The sequence below is a fragment of the Oenanthe melanoleuca genome, chromosome 10 (genome assembly GCF_029582105.1).
Source record: "Oenanthe melanoleuca isolate GR-GAL-2019-014 chromosome 10, OMel1.0, whole genome shotgun sequence".
Taxonomy (NCBI): domain Eukaryota; kingdom Metazoa; phylum Chordata; class Aves; order Passeriformes; family Muscicapidae; genus Oenanthe; species Oenanthe melanoleuca.
This window is the reverse complement of record NC_079344.1, coordinates 176319-187889: the sequence shown is the minus strand read 5'-3', so window position 1 is coordinate 187889 and position 11571 is coordinate 176319. Positions and strand designations below refer to the sequence as shown.

General features: G+C 51.4%; 1 protein-coding gene across 9 annotated transcripts in view; it reads left to right on the top strand.

Annotated features, from left to right (window-relative positions):
- The first annotated feature begins 213 nt into the window (after positions 1 to 213).
- The window catches only part of PPIP5K1 (diphosphoinositol pentakisphosphate kinase 1), a 41594-nt gene continuing 30236 nt past the window's right edge, over positions 214 to 11571 (top strand). For 2 of the 9 annotated variants that reach the window (XM_056500105.1, XM_056500104.1), the window contains exons 1-14: positions 3026 to 3244; positions 4028 to 4195; positions 4476 to 4650; positions 5145 to 5340; positions 5433 to 5523; positions 5934 to 6019; positions 6249 to 6403; positions 7283 to 7384; positions 7650 to 7811; positions 8501 to 8622; positions 9082 to 9183; positions 9915 to 10001; positions 10358 to 10433; positions 10938 to 11047. In XM_056500105.1, coding sequence (XP_056356080.1) covers positions 4504 to 4650; positions 5145 to 5340; positions 5433 to 5523; positions 5934 to 6019; positions 6249 to 6403; positions 7283 to 7384; positions 7650 to 7811; positions 8501 to 8622; positions 9082 to 9183; positions 9915 to 10001; positions 10358 to 10433; positions 10938 to 11047 — 1436 coding nt within the window. In that variant the 5' untranslated portion in view covers positions 3026 to 3244; positions 4028 to 4195; positions 4476 to 4503. Of the gene's footprint in view, positions 275 to 2954; positions 3245 to 4027; positions 4196 to 4475; positions 4651 to 5144; positions 5341 to 5432; positions 5524 to 5933; positions 6020 to 6248; positions 6404 to 7282; positions 7385 to 7649; positions 7812 to 8500; positions 8623 to 9081; positions 9184 to 9914; positions 10002 to 10357; positions 10434 to 10937; positions 11048 to 11571 lie in introns of those variants that run through there. The other 7 variants (XM_056500107.1, XM_056500112.1, XM_056500113.1 and 4 more) reach the window with 7 other exon arrangements.

The window sequence follows — 11571 nt, the reverse complement described above, 5'->3', positions numbered from 1 at the left end:
CCAGCCCGGTACGGCCGCTAGTGCCGCGTGTCCCGCCCGGTGCGGCCGAGTGCCCGCCGTTACCGCACGGCCCGCGCGGGGCCCGCGCCCACGTGCGCGCGGCGCGCCCGGCCGCCGTGCAGGTCCCGCCGCCGCCGCCAGGGGCCGCCACGCCGCGCCCGCTCGCGCAGCGGCCGGCCCGCCTCCTGCGGGCCGATTGGCTGCCTGCGGCCGTCAGCAGGCGGTGATTGGCCGACGGCGGCGCCTCAGCGCAGGGTGCGTTCGGAGGCCGCAGGTGAGCGGAGCGAAATGGCGGCGCCTGGCGTGGCGCCCCCTGCTGCCGCCGGCGGGGGCAGGGGCGGCCGAGGGGCCGGGGCCGCGGCGGGAAGCGAAGCGCAAGGCGGGGAGGGGTCGGGCGGCCGGTCGCGCCGCCGCTGGGCCCTGTTTGTCGGCGGCTGTCGCGGAGCGCCGGCTGGGCGGCAGCGGCGGCGCCACAGCGAGGCGCGGCCCGGTCCCGTGCCGCCTCCGCCGCCCGCCGGCGCCACTCGCCTGTGCCCGCCTGGCCCGGAGCCCGGCCCCGCACGGCGCGGGAGCTCCGCCCGGCTCAGGGGCTGCGGCGGGCGACGCTCCTCCAGGCCGCTCGGGGCCGCCGCGCTCGGCCTGTCCGTGCGGCCCGGTGCCCGTGCCGGTGCCGGTTCAGGCCTCTCGGGGCACCGGGCGTTCGCCCTTTGCGGGGCTGCTGGCGGTCGCGCCGCTCTCCCGACCCGACCCGGCCCGGCCTGGCCCGTGCCCGTGCCCGTGCCCCTGTCTCCGCGGCCGCCGTCTCTCCCGAGCCTGGCGGGCCGGTGCGAAGCCTCCCTGCCATGAACTCCGGGACCGCCACCGTGCCGGTGGAATTCCCTGTGCTGAGGCGTTTCACGCTTTACAGGTCTCACTAGTCTGGTTAAATATTTCGCTGTGCACGATGCCGGACACGGACGCGTGTCGCCGCTGTGCGCGGCGCTGCTCGGTGTGCGGGATAAGCCGGGAGCCTGTCTCAGTGCTCGCCCCTGCTCCGCCTTTGCAGCTGTTGCTGCGTTCGGCCGCTCTGAGAGCGCTGCTTGGACACACTGAACTTAACTTCAGCGTCCTGGCTGTGGGCCCCTTGAACGCCTGTGTTACCAGGGATTTCTCTGATACACCATGTCCAAATAGGTTTAGTTATTAACCCTAAAATAGGTGATATTTCGGTTCTGAAGCAATTAAGTGCCCATGATAAGAGTACAGCTTTCACCGTTTTAAAGTATGGAATTAACCTTAATGGAAGCACTGTTCCTTGTAACAGTGGAAGTAGCTCTCTGTGTGTCGCTGGTCATGCAAAGGTACTTCACTGCTCAGGGTCTCAGCTTTCAGGGTTGGGTTCTTTGGACTGGTTGGTTGGTTGTAGGGCCATCAGTAATTTCAGGTAGTTCTACAAGACATTGCCAGCATTACTGTTTTAAAATGCCAGCTGTGTGTGTACTTGGAAGTTGTGATCCTGCACGTACTTGACCTGGCTTGGCTAGGCTGTGGTCTCTAAGTTGGATCATGTTTGCAGGCTTTCTGCATGCCAGGGTGACCCGAATTCCCGCCCCCAGCAATACGATGAGCCACGTCCCTGTCTGTCAGCCCGGCAGCAGAGAGACTGCACCTGCATCTGCACCTTTTGTTTAAAAACCGAAGTGAAATAAAACCCTGACAACCCAAACACACTCTCTAGTTGGTTACTGCCACACTGAGTACAAACTTAATACAAGACCTAATCACACCTTCACACCTTAAATGTCTGGTATCTCAGAAGCAGGAGTGAAGAATCTCTTTACTTTGTAAAGAGAACAGCACTGGAATGATCTGCTGGGGAACCGGAAAACAATTATAATTTCTTATCACTAATACAGGGCAGTCTAGGGAGCTAAATCAGTCCCAGGCCATCAGAGGCAAGGTCTGTGGCTCCATTTAGGGTTGTGTGTCAGCAGATTTGGATTGCTGATTGGGTAATTATGGCAACCTTTGGTATGACTGTGCAGCAGATCGCAGCTGCCCTTCTTGGAAGTGCAGCAGGGAAGTCTTTAGCTGCAGTGGCTGGCATGTACTTCCTCCTGTATTTGTGACAGGACTACCAAGCCTGAATATTCTGACTCAAAGCCAGAATCATCCTTACTTTTTGTGTACATGTGCCAGAGCCACATTAGTGCTTGTCTCCCTTGGACAGCGCAGTCGGCAGCATTAACTCAACACTGAATTTTCTTACTGTGATTAATGAGAAGTGGGACCCATAGCACTCTCAGCAGCTGGGAACTGGGCAAAATGTATGGCTTCTATTAGCTCAGCAATCAACAGGGACAGAACCATCACTATGCTGTAGCTGGTGTGAGAAGTGTGGGTTGTGTGCTGTGCAGGAACCTGCAAGGGTTCCCTAATGGCAATTGCCACCCTCCTGGCTATGAGCCCCGTGCCAGTTCAACACTAGAGCTGGCTCAGGTGTGGTGGGCAAACTTCTGTCACTGTCCTTAGATACCAGAATAGAACTCCACTTGCCTGTGTCCATTTAAGAGTAACAGTCTGAGTTTTTGATGCCTTAGTTATGCCTGTAGCTAAAATTTCTGTTTCATCAAGACTCTGTAGTTGCTTGGTATAAGTCTACAGTAAGGGATCTGCTTTCAAGAAAAACTAGGAAAAGCTTCCAGTTAACCCTCTTCCCACACCTGAAATCATGAGGCTTTCCTTATTTACATGGTGGGCATGCCAGTGCTGTCGGTGCCTGTTGGCTTCAGTGGGGCTCTGAGTTTTCACCTGATGTGAGTATGGGTGTCATGGCCTTGAAACAGAGCTATAGAGTAAGGAAAAGGCTTTTTCTTTGGGATAGGAGGAGGAATATAGAGAAGTTGCTGCTTTCTGAGTTCTTAGGGCAAAGGTTTTCCTGCTGCTTTATCTCTTTTTTTTTTTTTTCTTTCCAGTAGGGAGGGGAGAGTAAGGGATTGGAGAAATAACCCTCCTCTTCCTTTTGCATGGTTTGCTTCACTTCATTAAATCAGCAGTCATCAAGCTGATAGTGTACCTGCTGAGGGCTCATTCTGCACTGTTGTGCTGAGGCAGCAGGACACAGGCATGAAAATGGTTCCTGAGTATGTTGGGAATCCTACTCTCGTCCTCCTCTGGAGATAGCAGGGCTGTGTGGAGTGCACAGCAAATGCCTCTGTAGCCTGGGCTGCCAGCACTGTTCTCCCACTAGCAGCAAGCCCTGATGGTGAGTATCAGCTCTGACTCTTGCTGGTCAAGACATCTCAGTGCCAGATGTGTGCTGTGCTTTGAGGGTTTTGTGGGAGCAGCAGCGCTGGGCTCGGTGCCTGGGGCTAAGATGGAAGAGATGGTGTGGGATGTACGAAGTGCAGGCTTGCTGTGTTTCCTGTGTGGTTTCTTTTGGGTTGTTGTCTGCTCCCCCAGTGGATCCAGCAGTGGAACCTTACGCAGGAGGAATGCTTTTGGCTACTTTATAATTAGGAAAAACACAGTGAAAGATACCTGCTTGATACTGTGTGTGGAGCTTAGGTCAGCAGTGAACAGCTGTGTCCTTGGCACGTGCGGGTCAGTTGAATGGTGTGTTCAGACTCTGTCCCCTCTGGAGCAGGCAGTGCAGCTCTTGAAGCTGACAGTGGAGGACATGCTCCTTTCCTGGTGTTTCTAACTCAGCATACATTCAGCAGCTGGTCAAAGCAGATGATTGTTCCCCTCTGCTCTGCACTGGTCACAGTACTAAGCCTATCTGAAACATGTGGACAGTGTTCTCAGGTACATGGTGCGGTCCTTGGGATGTCTGCACAGGGCCGGGAGCTGGACTCAGTCTTGATGGATCCCTTCCAACCTGGTGTATTTTGTGATTCTATGCCAACTTGCAAACCCAGACACCCTGACCTGCAACCCAGACTGTTGCTCCCTCTGTGTCCTCTTTCCCTGCCATAGAGTTTTCACTTGTTTTTCCTCCTCCCTGCAAACTCCTGCACCTCTCAAACTGTTCTCTCTGTTACTGTAGGTCTTCTTGAGCTGAAAGGATGAAAATTGGCAATTGGAAAATCACTGTCACTGACCTGAGCTTTATCCTGACTTCTGGAGTCCCAGTTGATGTCCTTGGGCATATGAGTCTGCAAGAGTGTCCCCTGTCCCTGTCCACGATTTAGGCAGTGGCTGGACATGCATCACTGTAAGGGTTACACTATTTCAGTGCTGGTGGTGACACTGTCCCAGTGCAGGGGGGTTAGTTGAAAAATGGAGCTGCTTATCTAAAATGATCCAGAATTCCGGATCCCCTCCTACCCTGAGAGTGTCTTCCTGTTCCCTCTTTTTGTGCTGGGCAGCACTGTCCCTGAGCTCCCTCATGCCAAATCAGTCCCTGCCTCCCCACCATCACTTGCTCCATGATGCAGCTGGGCCTGGGATGGCCCTGCAGCTGAACTCTCTCCCTTTGCACTCTGTCCTTCCAGAGCGGGATGGTCGGCCACCGGAGCTGCAATGTCGTCCCTGACGACCTCCAGTGAGGAAGAGAACTCTGCTCCCAGGTTTGTTGTCGGTTCCAGAGATGATGAGACAGAATTTATGGGATCAAACATGAAGACAGACGAAACTGATTTCTTTGAAGATGATGAAGAGGAGGAGTCGGTAAGGAGATGCCGGCGTTCTGGGCTGGAGCACCTGTGCAGAATCCCTGGGTCTCAGCCAGGTTTTGCATGATTACTACTGGGGCTGCAGGTAGTTGGGACTGCAGGGGACACAGCACCTGGCACAGCCATGGGACAGGGCAGTGGCATTTATGGCAGGACACATTACATCATGCTGCTGTGCTCACTACCTCAGGAAATCCAGCTTTTTTACTGCAGGTCTGATTGGGGAAAAGTAGTGGATTTCTTTGTTCTGGAAACTTAACCTGACACTCCTGTAAACCTTTCTGTTTTACCAGCGAAATTTTTTAAGGAAAGCTCTAGCACCTGTGAAAAGGGCAAAGGTGTCTCTGCAGGAAGAAAACATTCATTTTTTTCTGTAACCTCCAGGAACAGGATGCAGAAAAGATGATCTCCAGCTCCTGGCTGCTTTTGGCCCCTATTCAGTGTTATATTAAATGCTACTAAGCTGATCTCTGTCTTCCCCTCTGTCAGCCACCAGAACGGCAGATTGTGGTGGGAATCTGTGCCATGACCAAAAAGTCCAAGTCAAAGCCCATGACACAGATTCTGGAACGTCTGTGCAAGTTCGAGTACATCACAGTGGTGATCATGGGGGAAGATGTTATTCTGAATGAACCAGTGGAGAACTGGCCCTCTTGTGACTGCCTGATATCCTTCCACTCCAAAGGTAACACGTCTGCAGCAGCCCTTAGCCTGCTTGAACCATGATCAAGGGAGTTTCCTTTCAGCCTTCCCCTCTGTCCTCACTCTGTGTTTCAGGATTCCCCCTGGATAAGGCAGTTGCTTATGCCAAGCTGTGCAAGCCGTTTCTGATCAACGACCTTGATATGCAGTATTACATCCAGGACAGGTGGGTGTCTGTGAGCTTCTGAAGCCCCTTCTCTCTTCCTCTGGTTCTTCTCAGCATGCTGTGGAAACTTCATTTTTCTGTCACAAAAGAGTGAAATGAGGAGGAAGGGGACCTTAGCAGTGGCTTTTTGGGGTTTGTCCAGAATATGGAGGGAATGGCTTTGAGGATAAAACCATTGAGGCCAGGTAGAGATTTACTCTGAGGCGTCTGTGTCCAGAGCAGGACTGAGGCAAACCCCAGAGCCTGTAGGACTCATCCAGACAGCACATGCTGAAAAGTACCTGCAGTCTGTCCTGATGCTCTTTTGTGTTAATCTGACTGTGTTCTTCATCAGTGGGAGTGAAGTCTTTCCCTTGATGTGTACTGAGGACCTTCTAAACTCTTGTTGATGCTGCTTCTGTCCTCCACAGGCGCGAAGTGTATCGGATCCTCCAGGAGGAGGGCATAGACCTGCCCCGCTATGCTGTGCTCAATCGAGATCCTGACAGACCAGAAGGTCGGTGTCCAGCCTCTCCTGAAAGCCATTTCCCCAGGCTATTTAAGATAGTCTGCAGAGGACAGAGACCTACATTCACCTCAAAGAGGCCTGACTCATAAGTCTTTTGGGTTTTTCGTGGGCAGAGGTCCCAGCAGCAAAGCTGGCTGATGGGCCTGGAAGGGGCTGTGGCTCTGCACTAGGACTGCCTCACCTTTCCTGACATGCTGCTGCTCTGCTCTGTCTCCAGAGTGCAACTTGGTGGAAGGGGAGGACCACGTGGAGGTGAACGGAGCTGTGTTCCCCAAGCCGTTTGTCGAGAAGCCGGTCAGCGCTGAGGACCACAACGTGTACATTTACTACCCGACCTCGGCGGGCGGGGGCAGCCAGCGCCTCTTCCGAAAGGTGAGCAGGGCTCAGAGCTGCTCTTGGAACAGCACACCTGGCACCCCTGTGGCTTCAGGAGTGCTGGGGCAGGTGAACGGGAAAGGAAGGGTTTGTGTTGGGGAAGTTCAGACCTTCTTAGAACTTTCAGTTCTACCCCATCTACCTGGGAACCACAGAAGGACTTCACCTTCCCCATCCTCTTGGTGACCCTTATCCTGTAGTCATGGATCACTGTGTCCCATTCTGAATTGCATGCTGATTTCTCCTGGGTTTATCAAGATGAGTTTTTCAAAAATCCTATGTTCCTATCGTGTAATATCATTCTTGCCCTTCCCATTTAGTGTACCTTGCACACATGATAAAAGCAGTATTTATTCCTAGATTCCACAGGAAGTCTGCCCTTACTCACTTCCCCCATTTTGCCAGTGAACAGTTATAGCTGTGATGTATCTTTTTTCCAGTGAGTTACACATCTGCCATTAATAACCCTAAAATGATTGTTCCCTTAGGTAAGATACAGATATGCCTCTTGAGGTTGTATCCAAAGCCTTATTAAAAATGAAAACAACATCATTATCGATGTTGATAAAATCAGTCATGGTCCTAGAAGGAAGTTAAATTGGTTTTTTTGTTCCATATCCTTGAAGTGACTGAAGACAAATTGATGGTCTATAGTAATTTTTCTCCTCTTTAAAGCCTGGAAAATGAGTTACCTGCTGCCTGCATTTTAGTCTCTTTTGTCCTCCATAAATAAGTGTGCTGTAATGGCTGGGAGGCCATGCTAATCAGTTAAGTCCACTACATTCTCTACGTATGGGATGAAACTTCTGCTTTTCTGCTTCCATCTGAGACAAGGATCCCTGTGCTGTTCCTGAGGTGTTTGTTCTGTGCTCTCAGATTGGCAGCCGGAGCAGTGTGTACTCCCCAGAGAGCAGCGTGAGGAAGACAGGCTCCTACATTTATGAGGAGTTCATGCCTACGGATGGCACTGATGTGAAGGTAAGGAGGAGCCTGGGACAGAGCCTTCCTTTGCCAGGCCCAGGGGAGCTGAAGGTTCAGCAGTTGTGCATAGTCCAGCTTAGGCTCTGAAATGTGTGTTTAAGCTCTGAGGTGCTGACTATGCATTTTCAGCCCCAAAGCTCTGTAGATCACACCAGGAGGAATGTGAGACCATCTCACCTCCTTTTGTGTGTGCAGCAGCAATGCCTTGTGGAAGCTGCAGTTTGCCTGGTGGCTGTGCCAGGGGTGGCTGCTCTGTTTGCAGGTGTACACGGTTGGGCCGGACTACGCCCACGCCGAGGCGCGCAAGTCGCCGGCGCTGGATGGGAAGGTGGAGCGGGACAGCGAGGGGAAGGAGATCCGCTACCCGGTCATGCTCACTGCCATGGAGAAGCTCGTTGCCCGTAAAGTCTGTGTCGCCTTTAAGGTCTGTGTTTCCTTTGCTGTGCAAGGCAGGACTCCACACGTGTCTGATGTGTGTCAGGGGTGGTGTTAAAGTCTGTCAGGCATGGCAATCCTCCGTGCCTGGTGCCAGCTCTTGGTCCTGCTGGCTGTGGCACTTTGCTGGGCAGAGGTGGCTGGGAAGCCAAGAGGGCCTGCAGCAAATGCCCTCTGGGCTGGCAGGTGCTTGGTGTCCCACACACATCTGAGCATTTAATCCTGCATCCTGAGCATGCTGCTCTGCATCCGACCTGTGCTTATTCTGTCTTGACTATGTCCTGCTTTTGTTTATGTGGAAAATTTGTTTTATTTTTTTTTCTTTTTATTTTTGCATTTTGATACTTGTGTTTGGTTCTTTTGTTTGTTTGGGGGTTTTGGTGTTTCTTTTTTTTTGAGGTTTTTTTTTGGGTTTTTTTTGGTTTTTTTTTTGTTTTTTGTTTTATGTTTTTTAAAGTAACATGGCTCTGGTGAAAATTGATGTTTTATTTTACATCTGGGTAGAGTATGAGTCTAGGTATGGTTCCATGACATACTCAGCAGTGTCAGCAGAAGAAACACTGGACTCCTTGTTCCTGCCCCACTGCAGCTGGCACCCCATGCACTTGGGCTGATGCAGATTTGGTCCCTTTCTGGTCCTGTGTGTCTAAGTCTCATATCCTCTGCTTCCTCCTGCAGCAAACCGTGTGTGGGTTCGACCTCCTGCGGGCCAATGGCCACTCCTTTGTTTGTGATGTGAATGGCTTCAGCTTTGTGAAGAACTCCATGAAGTATTATGATGACTGTGCCAAAATCCTTGGGTATGAACAATCCGAGTTTTGATAAGGTGGTAAGGTAACTCATGGCAAAGTGAAATGAAGTGTGGAGTCCTGGTCAGTATGTCAGAGAAGCTGCAGGTGATTCATGTCAGTCATTTGTTCAGTAGGTGAAAGCTTGGCTCTTGGAGGAGAGGATTATTTTCAGCCCCTGGAGCTCCTGCCTGCATTGGCATTAGCTGTCTTTGTCTACAGCTAGATGTATCTTCCAGGACTTTTTCATTGCATGCTAAGCAATACCCAGTTGTGGTATTGGTGATGTGGGGGAAACTGATATCCCTTTGGGGTGCCCTAACTAGCCCACAGTGTGGTAGGTGTCTCTGCAATGAAAGTGAGGGGAAATTCTGTGGCTCTCTGCACAACTTTCAGCTGGACTGCTAAGGAGGAGGTGGAGAGCCAAGGGAATGGATTTTCTTGTGAGTGTTGTATTTTGATTTCTTCCAGAAATATAATCATGAGGGAGTTGGCTCCCCAGTTTCATATCCCCTGGTCCATCCCAACAGAGGCAGAAGACATCCCCATTGTGCCCACAACTTCAGGCACCATGTGAGTACCTGCCATCATCTCAAAAGGATGCCAGTGATGGCTACATGAGGGACAAGGTGTGAAAAACCCTGACCAAGGGCCTGACACCACTGGCAGCATGGCATCCTCCAGCTGCTGTGCTGCTTGCAGCCCTGAAATGTCTGTGGAAAGGCTTAGCTATGCACATGGGAGTTGTGACAGTTTGGAGGTTAGCTGTAGGTTTGATGAATGCAGATGAGCAGTAACTGAAGAAATTACAGAAACTGCTCAGAAATGGCTTTCAGGGAGTCCAAATTCTTCTTCAGGACAGGAAACAGAACAGGACAGATGCTGTAGCTGGCTGCTGCATGGAGAAAGTGCATGTTGAGCTACCAGTGAAATAGGTGGAAACACTTAGCTGAAATATTCATATGACCATATTCATATTCATGTGCTTGTCAGCCCTTCATTTGATACTTTTGGCCTTACCAGTTTTCTAGCACGTAAGGCTAAAAGACCAAAGGCAAGTTTCTTTGTGATCCTCAGCATACCTGTACACTGGTGTGAAACCAGTCAGCTTGGTAGTGTCTGCAGAGCTTTGATTCCCTCTGCAGCTGTGGCACCTCTGTCTGGTTTAGTCTGGGAGAAATTCTACCCCTGCTGAGGAAAGCAGCTGTCAGAAGAATGGAACTGAAAGAGCAGTGGGAAGGTACTTGCTGGTGGCAGCTCTGGAGTGTGGGGGCACATTTGTCATCTCTCTTTTGTTTCCCCAGGATGGAGCTTCGCTGTGTTATTGCGGTGATCCGTCACGGAGATCGCACCCCGAAGCAGAAGATGAAGATGGAAGTGAAGCATCCCAGGTAAGAGCCAGGGGAAGGAGTGCTGTGCTGCTGGGAAGGGATGAGGGCCTGCTCTAAGTCAGGAGCAGGGCACTGAGTGCATAGGAGGCAGTAGTTTCTCCTGCCTATCCAAGCAAATGCTTTCTGACCAGTTGAGAGAGCCCCCTAAAGTGCCCCACTAAATGGGAAGCTCGTATCTGCTTGCTGGCTGTATTTTGAAAAACACTTGTTTTTTCAGAATTTCTGAAGACCAGGGAAGAGCCAGTAGCCTGCTGGTTCTCCCTGAAGAGCAGAGACTGAATGCACATGTAGGGATGACACTCCTTGTATTATTGTAACAGCAGAAAATGGATCAGTGTTCTTTGTTGTTTCTTCAGGTTCTTTGAATTATTTGAGAAATATGATGGTTACAAGACAGGGAAGTTGAAGCTGAAGAGACCTGAGCAGCTACAGGTGAGGAAGTACATTCTGGGTTTACTGTGTGGGATATGCAGGTGATACAAGTCCTGGTGTGAGGCATTTCTTTGGGAGGGTGCAAACCTCCAAAAGGACAACAGTCTGTCACAGAGGTGTCCCTTGTCTCATTCTGCACCCTGTGCACACTCAGCCGGGTGACAGCAGGAGAGCAGAAGGGAAACTTCTGCTGCCTGATGCACACACTGTAGGATGGAGATGAGCTGATGCAGCCTGCCCAGCAGCTGTGGCTGCCTCTGGTGGCAGGTGGGTCCACACTAGGGAGTGGGGCAGCTGGGGGTACCTGCTGGGCTCTCAAAGGGTTGCAGCACAGGGATGAAGCAAACTGCAGTGTGAAAGTTTGTCTTGCCTGAGCTGTGTCTTATGAAATGACATGGCTCTGAGGAGTGTCTGTGTGCACCTGATGCAGGGTGGAGCTGCCAGGAGGCCTTGCAGGAGTACTCTGGTGAGTCTGAGGCAGAATTGCTCTCTGCTTTCCTACAGGAGGTGCTGGACATCGCACGGCAGCTTGTGGTGGAGCTGGGAACCCACAGTGACTGTGAAATCGAGGAGAGGAAATCCAAACTGGAACAGCTCAAGAGTGTCTTGGAGATGTAAGCATTCCTGTCTCAGGGCACTGTGAGTTTGCCTGAGAGCATGTGGGACAGAAACAAGCTGTGCTGCTGGTATCCTGGCCAGCTGCCCAGAGACTGGGGTCTTCTCTGTCCCTGGTAGTAACTGTACATGAAAGGCACCATGGTCCTCACCTTTTCTCCTTGACATCAAAACCCTGCTGATCTTTGTCCCAAGTGTGTCTGGTGTTTGGCTAAACAATTTGAGGCAAAGCTGAGTGTTCTTTGCTGCAGGGGAGGACTTGGGGTCCTTGAGGAACTGTGGATATTAAGCATTTTGATATAATTGGAATAAAACTTTTTTTAAATAAAGTTGTCCTGGTGCCAAAAGTTTAGGAAAAAGGAGCTTGAAAAACATGAGATGATATTTGTGTCCTCTGAGGTTTTGTACAGTCGAAATAGAAATATGGTAGTATTGACAACTTCTAAAGAAAGCCAGGGTTCTCAGCACTGCAGCTAGCTATGGCACACACAGGCAGCATCTGTGCTCAGGCTGTGTCTCTGGA